Source organism: Rhyacophila brunnea, unplaced genomic scaffold (genome assembly GCF_057557595.1).
Source record: "Rhyacophila brunnea isolate RB1 unplaced genomic scaffold, BYU_Rbru_1.0 scaffold_14, whole genome shotgun sequence".
NCBI classification, from domain to species: Eukaryota; Metazoa; Arthropoda; class Insecta; order Trichoptera; family Rhyacophilidae; genus Rhyacophila; species Rhyacophila brunnea.
The window spans coordinates 37062422-37085578 of record NW_028232796.1 but is presented as its reverse complement, the minus strand read 5'-3'; the positions used below and the strand labels follow the sequence as shown (position 1 = coordinate 37085578).

Below are 23157 nucleotides of genomic sequence, written 5' to 3'. Positions count from 1 at the left end.
TTCAATGAAAAGAAATAAGTACGATGTATAAAGTTTTGTGTGCACTAAGCTCAAGTATTCAATCAACGTGTGCTACTAGCGCTCACCTATGCATGTGAAACATGGACTGTTAATGTAAGAGAAATCAAAAATTACGAGCAGCGCAACGTTATATGGAAAGGTGTATGTGAGGCGTAACGCGTAAATATCACAATATAAACCAAATTATATGGGCTGGACATGTTGCTTGATGAGTGGAAAACCGCTGGACAAATGCCGTCATACAGTGGTACCCAAGGAGCATTAAACACGCACAGGGACGCCCTAAAACCATTATGAATGCATTAAATAAATACAATAAAATATCTACAATATTTTTTCATTCAATTATTATTTAATTGTTCACAATTAGACAAAGCACAATTTTCCAGTTTTATTTTAAATATAGCCTAAAGTTATGTTAATCAAATAAAGTTTAAATTTCATTTTCCCAACAATGACCAAATCAGAATTATCTAGTTGTAGTATTGAGGTGACGATAATATGTTCAATGAAAAAATGTTAAATCCTCAAATCTTGTGAACTATTTCATAAATTAGGAAAATAGTATATGACTACAAAATTGTATTTTATTTTAATTAATACAATGTATTTTCACTATAAAATGAATCCAATTTCGATAATAAACTCACTGGGATTGTAGAGAATTTTAGACGTTTCAGTAATTAGTTGCAGTATTGACATTAGAGGTGAGTTAGAAATACAGTCACCAGTTTGTGTACTCAATTCTCAGCATGGTACTACCCATTAGAGATGGGAAAACTTGCGTAAACAAACTATTAAACGTCATAGTGGCAGTTGTTACTTTAAAAATAAAAACAACGATAAATAATTATATAATTTAATAATATAAGTTAAATTGTATATAAATTAACTAACGGCGTTCCAATAAGCGGTGCTTTTTCTTGAGTGTGTAATTTAACAAGATAATTAAGAGCTAGTCGAAGAATCTAGTTTATCAAAAGTTTTGTTTTTGTTTTGTTACGCCAAAGAAGTATTACTTCTAACGCGCGTACATAAGTACACACACCGATTTTTTTTATACTGTTAGTAAGTATACTTAGTCTTCAAAATCGACCAGTTTTCCCACCTCTAATTGACATAACGTTTTTTTTTCATTGTTACTCTTTTTTTGATGTTAACCTTTCATCTATGCTGGAACCGAGATAAAAATATTCACTGACCGCATATAATATATGTAATAAATGAATTGATGTTAATATTTAGGAAAAATACATACAATTTTATTATAGCTAGTAAAATCGACCCTCCGGCGAGTGACAGATAATTTTTTACCAAAGCCCAGACGTTGGATGGATAATTTCATATTTCATAAAAAACAGTTCAAACTGAAATGAAAAAATCCGCTTGCGAGATATATTTTGGGGGCCATAAAGCCCCCATAGACGGCAATAAAACTTTGAAATAGTACAGGGCAAAAGGGTCAATCTACTGCGTAGTGATAGAAAACAATCGGCATGCGATTTTAAGATTAAAATAAGAATAAGCCAGATCGCACATTCAAATTCACATTGACTGAAACATGGTGATATTGTTAATATTCACAAAACACAATATTCACATAACAAATAATTTATTGACAGTTAAAACGAAAAAGGACTTAACCCACAAAAATAAAGTTTTACAGGAGGCACAAAAACGTTTTTATTATGGTTTTCAGTCAAAGTTAAAATATACAATAGACATAGACTTTTTTTTGTATGTTCCCAATCTGATTTTAATTATTAAATTGATGAGAAAACAACAAATACAATTGATGGTTTAGTCTTTTTCCTACTTCCTTTCTTCGTTTTTAAAAAATGTATAAGCTAAATTTGGATAATAATTCGGTATTTTCAACTAATATTATTTGGACACAGCTTGTATTTAGTCGTGTTCAATGTTATTATACAATAAAATCTTTTTTCACTAAATCACTTATTTATAGATGTTCTATTGAGTTGATAAAATCGGAAATACTTGTTAAATTCAACACGATATAGGTACTCATGTGTTGAATTTTACTAATATATTAAGCAGCAGACAAAAACTCTTTAGAAACCAAAATCTTAAGCCAACACAATTAATTGGCGAGTGTCGCGCAAAAAATATTGTTTAATATTATTTTGATAGTTTAAGAGTTTTGTAGTTTGTGTTGTGTCATTTATAATTAATATTATATAGAAATAAACACTATAAATATAACTATGCGTTTTTTTGCTTCTAAATCTCGATTTTTTTAATTTCACATGGTAAAAATTCTGATTTGATAAATTAATAATTATCTGGCAACGCTGCCTGAACCTAATTCGGAAGGACGCAAGAAGACTGACAAGTGACAGGGATTTTTGGAAACAACGCGTGGTGCTTATATGCTCCATCTATGAAGTAGATATGATTTGAGAAGAAAAAAATACACCTAAAAGAGTGTGGAGTGTATTTTTGATTTTTTGTCATGATTAAATTACCATACCTACAGTTGCAATAAATTTTCTTTGACGTGGTTGTGTACAATATAGATACTTTAAAAAGGTTGGTTGCGAGTAGTAAATTCAGCGAAAAGTCTTGTGTGTTTGTATTTTATCTTACGTCGTGCGTATCAAAGTGAAGTTCTGGAGCGCAAAATTCCTCGGTCCACCATGATGGTGGGCCAGTGGGCTGGTAGGACTATATTGACCTAGGCGCCCACCCTATCCACCCTGCCCACAGTACAACAACTTTTGCCAAAGTTCCTACTTATACCTACAATACGCAGAGAGAAGGGGCTATGTGAGAGCTATGCGCCAAGTTTACATAGACCCTTTTAAAGGTTTTATGCATGGGGTATATTGTGTAGTTTGCTGTCGAATTTTGAACAAATACTTAAAAATAATAATACATAATATATAATAACAAGTTAACAATTTTCTGTATAAAATGTATTATTTCTAAGGTTTTATAAATTATTATCCATCTGTCATATATCCCAGGGTAAGGAATACAGGTAGGCTGTTAAGATTCGACAAAAATAGTGCACACTAAACTTCGTCAGTCATACTTATTTGTTTTTAATTGTTTATTCAACGAATAATTCACAAGATTTAAGAATGTAACATTCTTATTATTGAACACACATAATTTTGAAAACATTTCTGAGAAAATAATTATAAAACCAATTGAAAAAAAAATATTTGAAAAAAATACAGCACCCAGTATGAATCGAAACTGCATCTCTCGGGTTTCGCGCCCAAGCACGTAGACTACTATGATATAGGTATCATACTTAATTGCGACAAATTTTAGCTAATGGCTCTTAATACTCTCTGAAGCGTTTTTAAAATTGAACAACATTTTGAAATTTAAACATTTTTCACTTATTATTGAAATTTTCCAAAAGATTTATTTCTAAAATAAAAATGAGAAAGGCTTAAGCATAGTTTCCCAAACTTTTTTGCTCACCCCCTTTCCCCCCGCTAAATAATTAAATATCCACCTTAATTGGACGTATTTCTGCAAATAAGATCCAACTCAGACGTGTAACATTTTGAGAAAATTTAATATTTGAGTCATGGTTGATTTAAAATGATGTGTGATTGTTTAATTTTATCAAATTATCCGATCAAATGTAGATATCAAATTAATGAATGTTACAAGTGTGGGTTGGATCTTGTTCATAGAAATACGTCCAATTAAGGTGGAGATATAATTATTGCGGGGGGGGGGGGGGGTTAGCAAAAAAGTTTGGGAAACTATGCTTGTCCCTTAAACTTATTTTTTTCTAAAGAAATCTTTTAGAAAATTTTAAATAATATGTGAAGGTTATATAAGATTATGTAAAATATAATTTATTGAGTAAGAAGCAGTTTAAACTGAAAATGTGAATTTTATTTCAGTTAGTAGGTATGTCTCGAATCTCACTGTCGCGTTCAAGTCGCATCGATTCCCCTATAACTCAAAATGATACCCAATAATATGGCTGTATGGCTTATATGGATAGTGTTTACACAGAGCGACAATATATCTTTCATAAACCTCCAAAAGGTCAGAATAAATATTCCCTGATTTAAAACCTTCTTCAATGGGTGTGCGCCGTAAAATCGCTACGAATTCATTTTCTATCGCGCCCATAAAATCCTTCATACTGCTCGCGAAGTATTTCTTTCTCGTAAAAGTCGCTATTAAGAGACCGGCGGCGACGATTGAATGGGAATCGAAAGCTGCGAGAATGTCTTTCCTCAGATGCCGTCATCGAACCGTAGAAGCTTTCACGTGCTTCTCCGCTAGGAGAAGGCAACCTTTAACATCCGAAAGATATTAATTTAAAGCTCTAGCGAATCTCATCAAATCGCACAATTTTTCATGTAAAACTTAATAACTGTGTTAAATCCATTAAAGAAAGTAAAACATAAATAAAATTATTCAAAAATCTATAATAACTAAGTTTATCTGAAGTATTTGAAATTCTGTCAATTGAAAGGCGATCGACTATGACGTAATCAATTAATTATTAAGACGATACTTCAGTGAAACGGCAAATAATTTTCAATTATAGGCGCGACGAAATTTTGGAACGTCGAGGTGTGAATACGTCAATTTGTTTCGTGATGGCGACGGGGTATTAATTCTTAAATCGTATAAAGATGACTAAAAACATTACCCATTTACTTGAAAAAGAAAACATGTCAATGAATATATTATTATTGTTAGTAATAGAACAATAAACAGAACATTAAATGGTTGCATGTTAGATTTATATGACAAATAATATTGCGTTCGGCATGCGTCATTTGCACCCGCGACCCGCGATCCGCGCATCGCCTAGCCACGACCTTTTTAGACCATGCCGCAACTTGAAAAAGAAAAGATGTCAATGATTTAAAATGTGCAAATGTGCAAAAATAATTTAGTTCATTTTTGATAGAACGGTATTTTTGCTTTTATTTAATATCATTTAATAGTTTGTGTATAACATTTTAACTACCCCCTATCAAAAATGGTGAATGACAGATACGAGGTGTCAATTTTAGAACATCGCATGGATATTTCTACTTTTCATTCTATACAACTAATATAATATCATATCATTGCTACATAGTAAAACCAGATCTGGTTGAATAATTCACAATTAGTCCAGTTAAATAAGGTGCAAATAACCTCTAACCTGGAAATAATTCTAGTGCTCAACAGTGAAGTCCCGTGGGGGTAGGCAGATTGAGCGTTGCTTAGGGGAGGCAGTTACTCGAAGGGCGGTAAATCAAGGACAATCATTTGGTATATATAGAAACAGCTACTTAAACTTAGTAATAACGAAAATATCTTTCCATTAAAAAAATCAGCTCACTGGTTGGAAACAGAATGTAAATATATAATTCACATAAAAGATTTTAAAAGATTGTAATTTTTTGTCGAGTTCGCGATGTCTAGTTTACTTCCGTTACCCTTCGACGTCCATGGTGACCAGAAACGACACGTGTACAGATGATACAAAATACTATATAAAAATATAGTGTGACATTTTGGCGCTCCCCAGGGGCGGCATTTTGTTTAGGGACGTCACTGGTGCCCAGTAATACTTGTACATACTTTTACATGCCACCATCTTAGAAAGTGAGTGACGAGTTTTATTTCTGTTACCATATCTCATTAAAAGGTGAAAAATTCGGAAAATTTCCATGTAATATTACTGAACCTAAACCAAGTAAAACTCAAATTACGTTGGATTCACAGCAAGTAAATAATCTAAACAATACAATGTATTTATCATAATTCGGTCTATGATACCTGCTTATCCGTCCACCCGAGTCTAAAACTCTAAAGGGTCAAACTGCCGAAGGGCGCGAAAAATGCGACCCTTGTGTGAGGAGAAGCCTTTGAAAGGCTCCGTGGGGGCTCGCTTTGTTGTGTGCCCACAATGGGGCGCTTCGACCCTGCCTCCACCCCCTGCTCGGTACTCACACAAGTGGTGACGCGGAGAAAATTGAAATATCTCCACTGGCAAGGTGTCGTGTACTTTGTAAGTGGAATTGTGTACAAACGTTTGTATGTGAGGTAATAATTTGTGAAACTACTTCATCTCAGAAGACGTTGGATAATGTACAGTGTGCAGTATAATGTATACCTACCGGTAATTTGACGTCCCGTAAAACAGAAGTTATCGCTATAGTCTTATGATCAATGATGGCAGTGATATGTTTTGTGACTTAGTACAAAGTTGTGAACTTATCGTTTTTCGTACCAGATCTAGTATTTTTTAATAGCCATCTAGCTTGCAAAATACGCATCTGGTTTATGGCAATAAATCTAACGTTTGTCAATATCGCAGTCAGCTTAAAATTTCTCGCATTGCATGGTGTTGCCTTTCAGCTCAATACTGAATGAAAATAGCAATACCGGTATTTCGATATTTCTTATTGGATACCGGTATTTGTGAAATATATGGAAAAATAATTACAAGATAAAAAGAACTTTTATATAACGTTTTTAAATTTCCTGTTGAACCATGAATAAACCAGCTTAAACGATCAAAAAAATTTGTACTTGATAGAAATAATACTGAAATGTCATATTGATTTCCATAGTAACGCACGTATATATTAATATTAATAATTAAGTTGCTAGGACCCACTTAGCAACCAATAATAGTTTTATTTTTAACGGATTTCTTCCGAAATAACTTTTCATACAAAACAGAATTCACTGAAAATAAAATCAATTATATATACTTAAAGATGGCTGAAAGTATTAAAAAATGCATTGGCATCGTGTTCTGATATATTCTAAAAGTTTCAAATGTATAGCTAGTCGGAAAGATAGTTAAAGATTGATTGCAAGATTTGTACCGGTCAAGCAACCACCGGACAAATAAGAATACGAGCTAAGAAAAACGTTGTAAAAATATCTAACAGTGGGTAAATATGCCAAGATATAAAAATCTCTTCGAAAGATTAATATTTTATAGCAAAAATATCTAAATATGTGCGTATATTTAAACATTTAAAAATATATAAAGAGATGCTGATGTTAATAAATACCTAGTAGTTGAACTATTGGTACTTTCTTCTTAGAATGATCTTTCAATAAATTTATGTTATGAAGTAGTGTTCTTATAATGTGTATATGTGCCCCGCTGGTGATTCCAAGAAATGTTTTACTAGTTTGTTGCACTTTTTACACTTAGCAATTGCTTTACTTCTATCTCGTAAGACTATATTTTACCACGTTTTAGCACGTATTCTTGTTTTTCTGGTGTTCGATCCAGTACAAATCTTGCAATCTATTTTTAACGAAATTCACAACTAGCTAGACATTTGAAACTTTTAGAATATATCAGAACGCGATGCCAATGCATTCTTTTAATACTTTTAGCCATCTTCAAGTAGAATTGAATTAATTTTTAGTTAATTCTGCTTTGTATTAAAAGTTATTTCGGAAGAAATTCGTAATCTAATGCACTATTATTGGTTGCTAAGTAGGTGGTCCTAGCTACTAAATTATTAATATTATATACGTGGGTTACTATGGAAATCAAAATGACATTTCATTTTTCTATATTTGTTTGTTTGTTTGTTTGCAAAATAGCAAAAAAATGATTTGTTGATAATTGCCTTATTTGTCCTTAATTATTAATACATAGAATTGTCAAGTTTATATGATTCAACAGAAAATTTAAAAACGTGGTATATGAAAAGTTCTTTTTATCTTGTAATTACTTGTTTCTCATTTCTTTGTTCAAAAATTTTTTTTTTCTTTGTTGTTGTATAAGCTACTCTTCGGTAGAAAACACCAAAAAAATAGGTAGGTACATTATAGGTAGTGCATAATATCTGTACCTCAGAGGCAGACGGATGCAAGTGCCAAATACCCAATTGTTCAGGAGAGCCAAAAAAACATTTTTTATTTTAAACGAATATTCATAACTTCTAAGAAAATATACATAATATATAATGATCATTATTTTTTTATTCTAATTCAATTAAAGTACTTCTGGAATATGTAAGAAAGGAATAAATATAATACAATTTTATATCTAAAAAAAATAAAATAAAAAACGTAGTGTGAATTTGCATCCTTCTGCGTCTAAAGATATTTTGTTAAATGTGGATTTGTATCTTATTTACCTAGCCAAAATAAAACAAATTATAAGTTAAAAAAAATTATAGGTATAAATATAACAAAGCAAAACACATTTTTTTTAAAAAAATTATTATGTATTCATCACCATCACCAGCCTGAATCTATTCACTACTGGATGAAGGCCTCGCTAATCTCCAAGTTGATTCCACTTCTCTCGTCCCTGTGCGTTGCGTTACCAAGTTTTTCCGCAGAACTTTATCATTTCATCGATCCAGCGGCCTCTAGATCTACCTTGCGGATGTTTTGTACCTCTCGGATACCACTGGATGAATAAATTTGTCCAACGATTGTTCTTTCTTCGACCTATGTGTCCAGCCCATTTCCATTTGAGGTTTTTAGCAAACTTTATCACATCATTAATAATTGTCTGTTCCCTTATCCACTCATTCTTCTTTTTGTCCGTTTGCGTTATGCCCAGCATGCACCTTTCCATTCCACGTTGTGCTACTCTAAGTTTCTGGATCTCTCTTTTACTTAGGGTCCAGGTTTCACACGCATGTGATTACGGGAAGTACACACTGGTTGAACACTTTGCACTTTAGGCACAGTGGGAGGTTATTTTTGAAGAAATTATTCAGGCGGCCAAAAGCACTCCAGCCTAGCTTTAATCTGCGAACAATTTCATCAAATATACATCCATCTATAGACACTTGTTGTCCCAGATAGATGTAGTTTTTCACCTGTTCGAGCTGAATGCCATTGATGAGGATTTTTTTTTTGGCCCGTAAAGCAGTTGAACATGACTTTCTTTTTTGACAAATTTATTTTCAAGCCTACTTTGTTGCTTATTCCAGCGAGTTCCTGCATTCTGCTTTGGAGGTCTTCTGAGTCTTGCAAACTACTATTTATTGTCATCGGGAAAGCGCGGATGACTCGCGTATTCTCCATTTATGGGGGCCCGCGTCATTCCAGTCAAGTTCTCTAAATAAGTCTTCAAGTGTAGCTGTAAATAGTTTAGGTGAGATTGTATCACCTTGTCGGACTCCTTTGCTGATAGGAAATGCGCTATGGTTTTTGGTGATGTTGTTGCGCTACTGTATATATTATTGAAATTATTTATATAGTGCCCGGGGATTCCTTGATTTCTGAGTGCATCGAGTATTGAAAATTTCTTCATGGAATCGAACCCTTTCTCATAGTCTATAAAACCCATGGATAGCGGCAGCTTGTATTCCTGTTACCGCTCTGATTTCTCTGATGACTTGGATATGGTCCATAGAGCTGTATTCTCTTCTAAAGCTCGTTCTCCTGGCTAGTTCTCGTCTAGTACATATTGCAGACGGTTTGAGAGAATTTTATCTTAGTGGATTATTGGATTTGCATCCTTCTGCCTCTAAGGTAGGCATGGCACTTGCATCTTTATTCTATGCATATCTTGGACTAGGACTTCCATCTCTCTGCCTCTAATAAATAAAGGCTTTAGCATGACGATTCTTAAAAAAAAATCATTTTCCCCAAAAATGGAGTTGCATCCGTCTGCCTCTGAGGTACAGATATTATTATTTCGTCGTGAATTTTTTCCACTTTCAATACCAAATATATAAGTATTGTCTGATTTTTAAAACCGGTATTTTTATATCGAAAAGTACTGGAATTACGGTTTCGAAATACCGGTATTGCTATCCCTACTTTCAGCAACAAACTCTATGATTCTTTATATTTTTTGCGTGAATTACATTTTATTTAAAAACTGGCAGTTGTGTATAGTTGACACAGTGTGGTGAAGATATGGGTACATTTTTTATTTACAGGTACCACTGTTAATTTATAATAATATTCAACATGAAATATTATGATCGATTAGGAGAGAAACGTTTAAATTAAAGGTTAATTTGCTGTCTCTTAGCGGTGCATGATCTGCCTAACCCCATTGGACGTCACTATTTTTAACATGCTTGCTTGTTCTGTGATTTCCAAATCACTTTACATATTGAAAATGGCGGCATTAGTATATTATAAAAAATATAATTTATTAATTGAACTGGCGTTCATGTGGTAAAATTCAATTATAACCGTTGCAAAACCATCAAAAATATCGTCTCTGTTCTGGCAGAACACACTAGCTGGAGAATACTAGTTTTGAGTATTTTGACTTTGAAGTTGTTAAAATGTTTGAAATGGTCTATCATGTGAGTTTATTAAGTAATCGTAAATAGGATGACTTTAAAATAAAGACTGTTTATTTATGAAGGTTTCCAGACGGTAAAGTTTAAAATAAGGAACATTTTGGTAAGTATAACTAACTCAATATGTCATTTCTTCGAATTAGTGTCTTCTGCCAGAATAGTGACGATATAATTGATTGGTCAGTAATAAATTAGCAACATATTATGGTACCTATAAAATATTCATGTATCCGGCACACATAAATACTTATGAGATATATATTTTAAATATAGAACGTTCCAAATAATAATTAAAATGAATTTTCCTGCCAGAACAATGAATTCATTATAATACTTATAATTATAATGTAGATAATTATATAAATCTTTCTTTTGTATGAGAAGAAGACAATTTTATATTTCTTAAAACATACCGAAGAATAATACCACGTTTTAAATTGGAGGCATTTCATTTATAAAGTCCGCCATATCGACATCTAGATCAATGCATTCCTTCAGTAGGTACATTCACCTTACTTCCGGCGTATAGTGTTGCAAACACACATTAATTGAGAAATTAATTATTACATTTATTACATACAAATCTGACATGCACATTTTTTTATATTTCTCTTAAACGCAAACTTAAACCATGAATGATTATCTTTTTACTGCCATCCTTTACATATTATACCTCTGGACAGTGGCGGCTCAACGACTTTCTAGGTGGTGGGGTTTAACCATTGATTATTAAATGAACATACCTACCCACTATTACCCAATATATGATTTTATTATGAATAAATGAGTAATTTTTCAGAATAAATAATATGATTATCGGAGTCGTTACTTAATCACATCTAAAAAGCGTGCTTTAAAATATTAACTTAACTAATAATAATAATTATTATAGGCTTACCATTATCAGTTTTAAACAACGACATACAGCGTGCATGGGGTCATTTTATCCCTAGCACACGTATACTAACGCTAATACAATCACAACGAGATTTGTACCGCGTCGACGGGATGGGACTGAATGACCCCGGTCAGCGAAAAATAGACATAGGTTATAATATAATGGTGTAATTATGTATAAAACATAATTTGTACATATGTGTCACTTTAACATAGGGTATATTTAATTTAAATAATTAATATTAATACCGCGTAATCATCATTATGTTATTACATAATTTACAATCATTACTTTATTTATTTGTGTAATAATAATAAATATCTCTATAAAATTACAACGGATTTAGATGGATAAAATAAATTAAATAGTTCATTTAATAATGTAATTAAGTAGGTATATTATAGCACTGATAAAAATATTGGACGTATATTTTTGACATGATTACGATGTAGGGATGGTACCTACGCACCCTTAAGGTAGAGCCGCCCCTGCCTCTGGAAATACTTTACTGAAGTGTGATACAATATTTTGAAGACAAAATATTATTAATATGCAATATAATTCTGTCATGTAGACTAAATTCACCGCAAATAATTTACAACAGAGTTATTGCAGGTTTTGAAGATGGTACCCGGACATGTATTATTTGGCGGGTAATTGGCACTGTAGTGAATTCTACGAATCGAATCGTGAGTCCTCCAACAATAAAACTTTTCAACCCTGAGGACATTTTTCCGCCCATCTATTTCGTTCCTCTTCTTTAGGTATTTTGGCCTGATTGGGTTTTACTCGGTCCGAATGTTCTGTTTGAGTTTGGGCAGAGATAAAATGTTTGACATTGTGGAGAGTAGGGATTGCAATACCGAATGAATATATCAATACCGGTATTTCGGTATTTCTTATTGAATACCGGTATTAATACCAGCATTTTTCAAAACATATTATAGAAGCAAAGAAGTACCTATCAATAATTAATATAACTATTAAAATCTATTAACAACATAATTTTATAGCAACAAAAAGTATCTACCTACATTTATTATGTTGACCGTTGTCAAAATGTATAGATCATAAAATTTTATAACCGCTAAGTATTTTTTACAAATACTATAAGTCCGGGTACAGAAAAATCGCTCTGAAATTCAAATGTTTATTTGATATACTATCAACGTTGGATCAATAGTAAATAGAATAATTGGAAATATTTGCCACGAATATTTTCTTTTTCTAAATATGTTAATGCATGGCGACTATTCTATAAGTATATTGTGAGGAATTTTGTTTTAATGTTATATAATTTTTGTTGGTTTCAGTAAATTTGCATTTTAGCAGCATAAAACTTATTCATTTAATTTAATGTAAGTACAATGAATATTACATACTTAGTAAGTAATGAAAAAATAACATTTAATTAATATTTTAAAAACATATACGTATATGCTTTCTTAATACCGAACATATCGGTATTTTGTATCGATAAATAATTGAATACCGGTTTTGAAATACCGGTATTGCAATCCCTAATAGGAAGTAGGTGATTGTTTCGGCTGGTTCAAGGGTTGTTTGTTTAAGTAGGAGTTTCCATTTAAAAGTTTTATTATTAAATTAGATTTATTATACTTTGCAGAAAAGTTGTTGTTGTCTCAAGTAAGTATAGACCAATCATTGATAATTGTCATAAATGTTTTGGTTTGTTAGGTACTTATATTAACTTTCCCATTACAACGCTAATAAATTCCGTCCGTTCCGGATATGCCACCTTGTATTAGAGTTTCTTGGAACAAGTTTATTGGGCCACATGTACTGAGCATGGGTAGTTTCATGCCGAGACTTGAATACACAAACTGGTGACAGTATTTCCAACTCACCTCTACCTTGTAGGTGTAACTGCATGATATTAATATTACAGTAAGTAAGGGAAATGCCTAATTTTACAACACAAAGTCTAGTATTTTCATAATCTTTATTTTACAATTATTTAAGAGAAAAAAATAAGCTTAAAGGAAAGATACAGGTAAACGTAAACGCAAATTCTAAATTTTCAAAATAAACTGACGATGATCGTATATTTTAATTAGGTCGTGAAAGAAATCAAAATATGATAAGATACTCTAGTAATAGTTTTCCAGGTGCTAACATTGTTTTCTGTTGCAGAACTAAGCCACATCCGACAATGTTGACAGGTGGCACTGTCGCTTGCTGTTTTTTTATAGTTAATATAAAACAATGTGAAAACCTCATTATTACTAAGAATATACGTATACAAAGTATTTTAGGAAATTTGAAATATTTGGAAATACCGTACTCAACAAGCCTATTAAAATGATATCACACATAAACAATTGAACTAGGTGAAATAATGTATTCAAATAGGTATATTAAATAAAAACAAATAAAATTCGATGGCTTACTGCAGTGCTCCGCAACCGGTGTGCCGCGGCGCGTGTCAAAAAATGCAAATAATTTTGTATATTATACAATACTTACTTAATGGCCAAATATGCGTGCATGGCTGGTAATATATTTGAGCACCTGAATAAAATTAATAAAAAAATGCAAGGTCAGAATGAAAATATATTGATATGCTACACTACCATAGGGATAATTCACTACCATTGAAAACAAGCAATGAATTTTGGGTCCGGCCCAAAAACTTATAACTTTGCTGCAAAAGAAATTTCATCATTACTTTCATACAATCAATACGACTGGATTCGAAACCCTTTTGCAACCAATGCCGGAAATTCTATAGAAGCAATATTACTAATGTTCTCTAGTGGTTAAAAAAAAGTCGCCTGCGGTGCTATATTACTACGCTGATACTAATATTTTTAAATATGTATTTGGAGAGTGTTTGTATTAATAAATATAAAAAATAGCTAAACATACAATGAACACCATTATTTTTACCTCGAACACCATTTGAAAAATACTACCTACTTTAGAGTATCACACTGTCTTTAACCTTAGCGATAGGTAGGGGGCCCGCTTCAGCATGTGGGGTCCATATTTTGATGTATAAATTGTTTTACCTGTGGTGTGCCGCGGAATTATGGGAATACCTTTGGTGTGCCATGGGTGAGAAACGGTTGCGGAGCACTGGTTTAGTGCACAGATATTGTACGTCCAGTTTTTGTCGAAATTGAGTTAACATACACAAAATGTTCGTATTCATCATAATCTTTAACTGTAAAAATATTGTACGTCCAAATACGATATTTTAGAAGATACTGTATCATTCACATACACAATTATTATGTCAATTTCTCATGCATCTCAAATTTTAAACTTCGATTTTCTCAAAACATACTAAACTGGATATACAATATCTAAATAATCCATTTAATGTAGGTAGGGCTACCTAGTGTTTCAGTATGTTTATATTGACAATTGTGCAATGTATATGTTACAAAAAAATCTGATGTTTATATTATAAAATGGAAGCTATCCATGATAAAATGGAGTCAATATTTTAATGTCGATCTTATCTTTAGATTTTTTTCACGGTTTCATGTTATATAAACTGGCGATACAATCTAATTATTAAAAATATGCATTTTTAAGTGACGATAAACAAAGAAATTGTTTTATTAGTGAAGACTGCTTTCTTTTGTTTAGTGATGAAATTGTTACCTTAAATAAATTTGTCTACGTTTTTAATTAGGTACTTAATTCAACTTTTGGTAAACCCACCTTACTTTTTGTGTCCCGACTATGATACAGTTTAGAATAATAAAACCTCATATTTTGTTTTGTCTCTCCACAAAACAATAGCTCACACACTTTATGGTGTCATAAAACAAAACAAAACAAAAAATATCGTCTGTTTTTCACATAATACCAGCCCTCTTGCAAATTTGACTTGACCCAATAACCTATTTATTCAGAACAGTCTGCTCTGATGAGTGGCCGATATGTCAAATAATAAAATAATATATAAGACAAGTCACTGGGTGGGGAATAAATTAATATCAATGGAAAGGTCTGTTTTATTCTGATATAAGTATACCACATGGCTTTTTTTATTGTGTTTAGGTTATTTTAGTACCCGTTTAATCAGTTTTTGTGCATGGCTATATTCTAGAGTATTATTTCTATGTTCCGTGAGTTTATGATGTTTTATATTATGCTTGATATATATATACGATACATGTTGATATGGATGGGTTTTTGAGGTATGGTTTTTTCCCACTTTAATTAAAACCATGGATTCGAGGAAATTAAATATTAAGTATATTTCGCTTTTCACATGAGATACAAAACATATATTGACTGAAGTAAAAAAACTTTGGGGTCCAAAAAAAATGACGGCGAGATTCAAGGGCTAATTACTGACTATCTAGTTACTAGTACCTAGTAGAGGTAGGCTGTTCCGCCATACATAGTGCAAACTAATGAGACTACAATTTACAGATGGTGTGGTTAGTTTTTAAAATTCAATTAAACCCTGCGAAAATCAAGCCTTAATACATAATAGTCAAAAATACCGTCTATCTATAAAATATCCAAAATTATTCAATTCAATCATACATAACTTTGGATATTTTATAGATAGAGTAATATTGTTTATCTTATGTAGTTTGGTTTAGGCAGGGCCTAATAAATTTATAAGAATGAACAAACAGTATGTGTACCTAATATATATATTCTTAATCCAATGAAAACAAATAAGTATGAATGAAAAAGTGTGCATAATTTTTTCGTATCGCCGCAAGTATACCAAAACTATTATTATGTTGTGGTTTATTGTTTTTGAAAAAATAACTAACACCATCTGTAAATTATTGTAGTCTTAGCTCAATAAAAACAAATGACTAATAAAGTTATATGTGCACTATTTATGGCGGATCTTAACAGCCTACATCTACCCTTCGCTACTGGTATGTGTTTATGTATGATTTTTAATTATTGTGACACAGGTAACAACAAAAACTTGTACCTAATTATTACATGAGTGAGTCTAAATGAACATTTTTAATAAACCGCTTGTTTTATTCAACGAATAATTCATGAGATTTGAGAATCTAACTTTCTATATATCGAACATACATAATTAATTGAATTACTAATTGAAGTAATTCACGATGTCGGTTAGTAATTAAGGCATTTAATTGCTACATAGTGTACCTTTATTTAATTTACAGAAACCGATTGCCAACATTATTAACGCAATTTGATAAGCATTTCGTGTAAGAATTACTTGTTAAATTTGTATTAATTGAGTAGGATGTCCGTAGCTTAATTGGAAAAGCACGCTGGCATGAATCCATCGGTTATAGGTTCATGTCCCATCGGGTGTCGGGGGTAGATTTTTTCTAGTGGGTATGCATGAGATGTTTTCAAAGTATGCATGTACAACTAATATTATTTATCAATTAACTATTTTTTTATTGAACGAATGAATAATTCACAAGATTTATGAATGCAACATTCTAATTATTGAACATACATAATTTTGAAAAATATATTATAATATAACCATTATTATTAATTTAAATTAAAATATTAATTATTACCATTTGATAACAATCGAACCTATGTATGTAACTATAGTAGGCGCTCAAAATCTATATAGTTTTTCTCAACGAAGTCAGAAAAAGTGATTTTAGACAATTTACTGACGATATATTACGCAATTTATGCAAAAATATTTCAATATAATAGTTAGTTTTATTACATTGATTTTATAATGTTATTATTTTATTTGGTCTGTGTCCCCATGAGTTTTTTTGTAGTCCCACATGGCCCCTGGTTAAGAAATGCTGAACTAAAATATAAACATACTAATGGAATTAAGTTATATACTATTCCATTTGAGCAGTTTTATCATGTAAGAATATTATTGAATATCAATAATTGTTGAACTAATAACTTTCAAAGACTAATATCCTAGATATATCTCATTAGTTAACTCCATTAATTTTCATTGTTCCCAGAATAGACGATTTTACACCTCTTGAGTGTAGTATTTTTACTGTTTATAATTTCTAATGATCTATTGGGTTTGACGATTTATTATACGATTGTCGAAGTGTATTATTATTGATAAGGTATGGGGTTTTTTACAAACACTTCAACTTTTCATAATTTATTTGTTATATATTTTTTATTGTGATCCTTGACTTAATAGGTAGGTGATAAAGTTTTTACCTACTTCATTGTATTGATACATAAGTTAGAATTAATAGTGATTGTTGTCAGTGTGTGGTTGCCTTTTGGTAAGTATACACATCACCTGAAAATGCCGAAAGGCGAAACCTGGGTCGCAAAAAAACGACTTAAATGGAATAGTACATAACTTAAATCCATTAGAATTCAAATTCCATCGAGTACCTTCGTTCGATAGTATTAATATTATAAACATAATAGATTACGTCTAAAGTAAACCTTTTCAAATGGACGGAAAATAATATCAATATTTCCGCTTTAGGTAAACCAATCATTTTAAGAAATAAAAAAGAACTGAACGAATAACGATTCATATAATAGGATCGCAATCCTTGCAATAAGGAATAAAAGATGGCATGGCTATAATAAGGGATGACTCCAGAATTCTCGTGCCCTTTGTCTTCGTGCCTTCCGCGGGGCTATAATATAAAATTACCCCTTTGATACTGCCACCCTTTCCATTGGTAATCTACCCCCAGCCAGTTGAGCTAACGGGACGGAATTGAAAACATCAATCGAAACTGGAAAGCTACTCACGTATTGCAAAGTTTTAAAAGTTATACTAGGAAATGGCAAATGAAGCGTTGAAGTACTTACAGGTAGAGTTTTTAGGATGCTATATTATATAGTTTGTGGATCCGTTATGCATACAAATATTAAATATAGTATGTGTAACAAAATATGTATGTTTAATATATTTTAATATTGACTTATTATAATAATAGTTTTTCAGTTATTTGTATATTGTTATTAAGAAGGTTTTGGTATAGGCATCGGGAAAAAAAATAGTTTAACATTATCATTATAATATATTATGCAACGGCTGCACTTTTGTGGACTGTAATTTGAGATGGTTGTGGATGTGGATGCTGGGGGAGGGCGGTTCTTATTTTTTTAGAATTATTAATAACCACGTCTTTACAAGTCCGTACAAGGTGGTTGTTAGTAATTTTCAGGCTTTAAGAAAAACACATAAACATTATGTCCTCGCCGGGAATAGAACTCAGAACTCTCGGGTGGAAGGCCAGCGCCTAGGATACACTGTTAAATTCATAAATAAACAGTACAATCCAAGTTTATGTAATTTTAATTCTTTGATTTTTTTTTTAAACCATCGCAAATAAGAAAGAATGACAATCCGTTGTCCTTTTTCTATTATCCAACGAGTCGTAAGGTTTGAAAAGTTATTTTTCATTCAGAATGTTTTGAGCTTTTTTGCCACCCTCGTCCTGATGAAAAAGTCGTATAACCAATGCAGCTTTGGGAAAAATATTGAACACTTTTATGTATCTATCGAAGGAAATATAATAGCTTAGCACAAAGTTTCTGCGATGTGTATTGATATATTACTGTTGGTGATAATTCTTCTTCTTGGCTTAATATTGTATTAGAAAATAATTTAATTTTATAATTTAAAAAAATAATAAATCAATTGCTATGTTTGTCGTGCGTGTATTTCATGGGAGTTTTTCTTTCTATTTTCACCAGATCGGCGGTTGGGGCGGCATCAGGGCATGGTGCGTAGCATGGTGGCACTCGGGCCGGGAGTACTACGACGAGGATGGCGAAGAAGCGTCTGACATGGGATACGCTACACCTGTTTCCCTGGACACCCCGCTGCCCAGCTCCGTTTCAAGGTAGATTCGGTTATTGCCAACTATTTATTTGTGTTGATACATAATATTTACTTTATTTTCAACTAATCCATTATAATTCTGTTTCTCCAGTAATCATAATATGTTTGTATAGTTATTATCCTTGATCGAATGAGATCTTTAACACATTCATTCCTGGCCAGTTAATTACCACAACGCGGTCACTGCTAAAGACACGCCTGGGGTGTAGCAATTAGCATGATAATTAAATGTAGTAATTAACTAATCAGCAGTATCCAATGGCAACGAGCCTTTATAGATTTATAATCCTTCCTAACAGAAAATAAAAGTTGGATCGCCTTAGATTCTAAGTGTTTCTTAACCTTTTTACACCTGCGGACCATTGAAAATATTAGAAACGTTGTGCGAACCGCTAACGCAGAAATAAAAAAATGTATTTGAGTATATAATAGCATATAAGGTAAAACCACAATTCTATTTTAAGAACAAAAACACACTACGCAAACACTTTCAGGTGTATGGGTTTTGGAGATTTTATTGAATTTTTTAGCATAAGCATTTAGACTGCCAGAAATTTTCTGTGGACCACCGGTTGAGAAACACTGTACATAGAAATCATACTAATTATTTTATGTCTCAGCATTTTTCATCCACAATTTCCCCCCCACAAATTTTATCAATCAAAATTTTCTTTGCTTAAAATATTTTTTTCGCCAGTAATTCTATCTGACTATAATAAATTGTATTTTTTGAACAAATCTGTACCTGCACAATTATTACCAATCTTATCATAAATTCATTAAACTATATAAAATAATACATGTATTTATAATAAAAAAAATGGCAAGGAATCAAGAAAAGGTTTTGGACGAATAAAGCGTCAAGAACCACCTAGACTGGGCTTGCTTACACAGCTTTAGTACTAATCATTACTACTCGCTACCCGCATTAATATCGACATAGTAACAGACCGAATACTAAAGTTAATTACTAATTCGGCATGTTTACACGTGGGGGTATTAGTGCGAGAAGCGATTATTAATTTATATTAGCACTAAGCCCATGTAAACAAGACTTAAGTATGTATTTTTACTATTTATGAGTCGCCTAGAGTCATAACTCACATTTTGCAATTTTGTCATTTTTTAGTTAAATATACCAAGTGATTCTAAAGGCAACATCGTTGACGAAGTTGACTGTTGGTGTCATAACTCACATTTTTCAATGAATAATATGAGTTCTGTCATCAAGGCCTTTCTAACCAATCAGGGAGCTGTATTTCTCATTTCTCATCGGTGATGCCAAATGGGAGGGCAATAACTCTGTTCAACCAAATTGTTTCGGATGTTAATATATTCCACCTATGTGAGGATGAGTATAGGTGGACGTTGTTTTATAAATTCCTAAAATAGGGTATGCTTAGCTCATTCGGTGTACCTTTGTGTATCTATTTTATATTTTTTTGTATTTACACTTGTCTACTGTTTAATAAACACTGATCTATTTATTTTTTTCTATAATACTGTTTTAGTATGATATAATGTAATATTAGTTCATAAGTTCTTATTAGTTTTTTTAATTTAATTATTATTTAGAAATTATATCATATTTAAAAAAATGTAAATCGACTCTCTGGTTAATGCAGTGCTCTGGTGGTTTTCTGCGATTATCTCAAAACTCAATTTTTTAAATATTTGAGTTTTGACTCTAGGCAACATATTATAAATGTATTAACATTTTATCGTGTTTCTTACCATACTATAATTAATTTTGAAATAGGTAGATTAAATGCAAAAAAATATATAAATATGTAGACATATTAAAATACACACATCAGTAACAATATTTCATTATATATCAAGAAACAATTTGTTGGCAATAATTTAAATACCTTTTTGACCTTAAAATGACTACCATAACGTGATTAAAAAACATTTTGTTTCAAGCAGGTGCACGTCTATGAATGTGATCCGGGATCCATACGTCGGAAGAGGAGGCCAGGGATCAGCGGGAAGAGTCACCGGAGAAGGTGGAGCGTCTCCAATGCGACCGCCTCCCAACAATCCACCCGCCTCTGCCCCGAGAGACTGCAGAAGCCTACCAGCCACCAGATCAATGTCTACAGATTCAGTATACACGATACTTATACGTTTACCGCCTGATAACACTTCAAATGTAGACCCAGAGAGAGCGCCCAGCATCAAAATGATCCACGAAGACATACCAGGACCCGGCAACCGAGGACGAACGAACCCTCAGCCGCCGCCAAGAGGAGATAGTGAATTCAGTCTTTCGCTAAATCCCGGAGGACCAATAAGCCTCATAAACAGGAGAGCTTCGCACATACCTGACGTCAGAATACCTTTAGACGCTAAAATAATACCGAAACAGCTGGCCGGTAAGACGAATTTATTATCAGCACACACCAAACAACAAACGAAAAAGAAGAAGAAATCGCAGGAGAAAAAACAAGAGACAAAAGCCGCGAAAACACTGTCGGCCATTTTGTTATCGTTCATCATAACATGGACGCCATATAATATACTCGTGCTTGTCAAACCGCTGACAGCTTGCACTGGGTGCATACCGGAGGAGCTGTGGGATTTTTTCTACGCGCTGTGCTACATTAATTCGACGATTAACCCAATGTGCTATGCTCTCTGCAATGCATCATTTAGAAGAACCTACGTGAGGATTCTGACATGCAAATGGCAGAACAGAAACAGAGAAGCGATGACGAGAGGCGTATACAATTGAAGCGTCTCCAGCGTGAGACGCATGGATCAAATTGCATGAGACAGTTAATAATCTTGTCTCATTTCGACGCTCACGATTCGATTCATGATTTCGGAACGAATCTAAAGTGTCCGTTTATTTTGAGGTTGTCATCGCTAGACAATATGACTCTTCAAGATTTAACGACTATGTCTGAATAAATTTATCATCCTGATGATAAAAATAAGTAGACTGAAATGAATTCAGTGAGGAATTCAGAAGAAGTTTTGATACTTTCGCAAAATCAGCTTAACAAATTTATAATAAGCTGAAAATTTTTAATTTAATTTTGCTTCGTTACATACTGACGTTTTCATAAAATATTAACAACATATTTTACATTTATAATTTTTCTCAATTCGAAAAAAGAATCATTATCGTAAACTAGCGCCATCTAGTAATTAAATAATGACATACCTAGTGTTTTTTTTTCGAAATAATGTTTACAGTCCTACAAACTTATCTAAAGAACGGTCAAAAATGGAACTACCATATAGACGCCATTTTAAAAACGTCATTCTAATGTCAGATTCTGTCCTTCTCTTTTTTGATTGGATAGTTTTCGACTGTGGCTCCCCCATCGATTCTTAAGATTGTTGGTCTGTTAGTATGTATTATTATTTATTAAAACCTAAAGGGAATACGAATGACTTTGCATTATACCCCCTTTTATAACTAATAATTTTATTATTAATGTGTTTTTCACTATTTTTTTGCGATTAAAATATTAAAAATAAAACATTATCGGTTTACCCACACGCGCGTAATATTTGCAAATTATATTTCAGCAATATTTATTTTCAATTTTATAAAATTTAATATCCAGTTAAGCAAAATATCCTGCAAAGAATCTTATGATTGTACTATAAGTAAGCCTTCATTTTTTAACCGGAAACAAAAGAAAATCCTTTTACATTTTTTTCTAAAATGAAAGCCAAACAAACAGGTTGATTGAACGAATCTGAAACTTGATATCAGACACAAATTTAATAATAATATATGGTTTGTTAAAAATACGCTGAGAAGTATTTTATATAGGTAGGTTAGATTTCAAATAATATTGGTGTCATTTTTATATAACTAATATACAAACCATTGTGTATTTTCGATATTGATGTAATGTAATAATATTTAGAGTACATACATAACCATAAAATTACATCCAAATACCACTAAAATTTCCAAATAAATGCATATTATTATTCGTAAATGTGTGAATAATATTGTAATTATTATTCATGTTACAGATTATTGTATATTAGAACCACTGGTAAATAAATGTATTATATATATATATATTCATATATCAGATAGCTGTTGTATTTATAATCAACCTCGACTGTGTTAAATACTATTATTCGTATACTGAAGCATGATTATATTTTGACAAACCTATATAGTGTATCTCAAATAAGCCCGATCG

General features: G+C 32.1%; 1 protein-coding gene across 1 annotated transcript in view; it reads left to right on the top strand.

Moving 5' to 3' along the window:
• The window catches only part of mAChR-A (muscarinic Acetylcholine Receptor, A-type), a 456442-nt gene extending 434726 nt beyond the window's left edge, over nucleotides 1–21716 (top strand). Inside the window, exons 4-5 of the mRNA XM_085941813.1 lie at nucleotides 18832–18980; nucleotides 20909–21716. Of these exons, the coding sequence (XP_085797939.1) occupies nucleotides 18832–18980; nucleotides 20909–21716 (957 nt within the window). The remainder of the gene's footprint in view (nucleotides 1–18831; nucleotides 18981–20908) is intronic.
• The last annotated feature ends 1441 nt before the right edge of the window (nucleotides 21717–23157 follow it).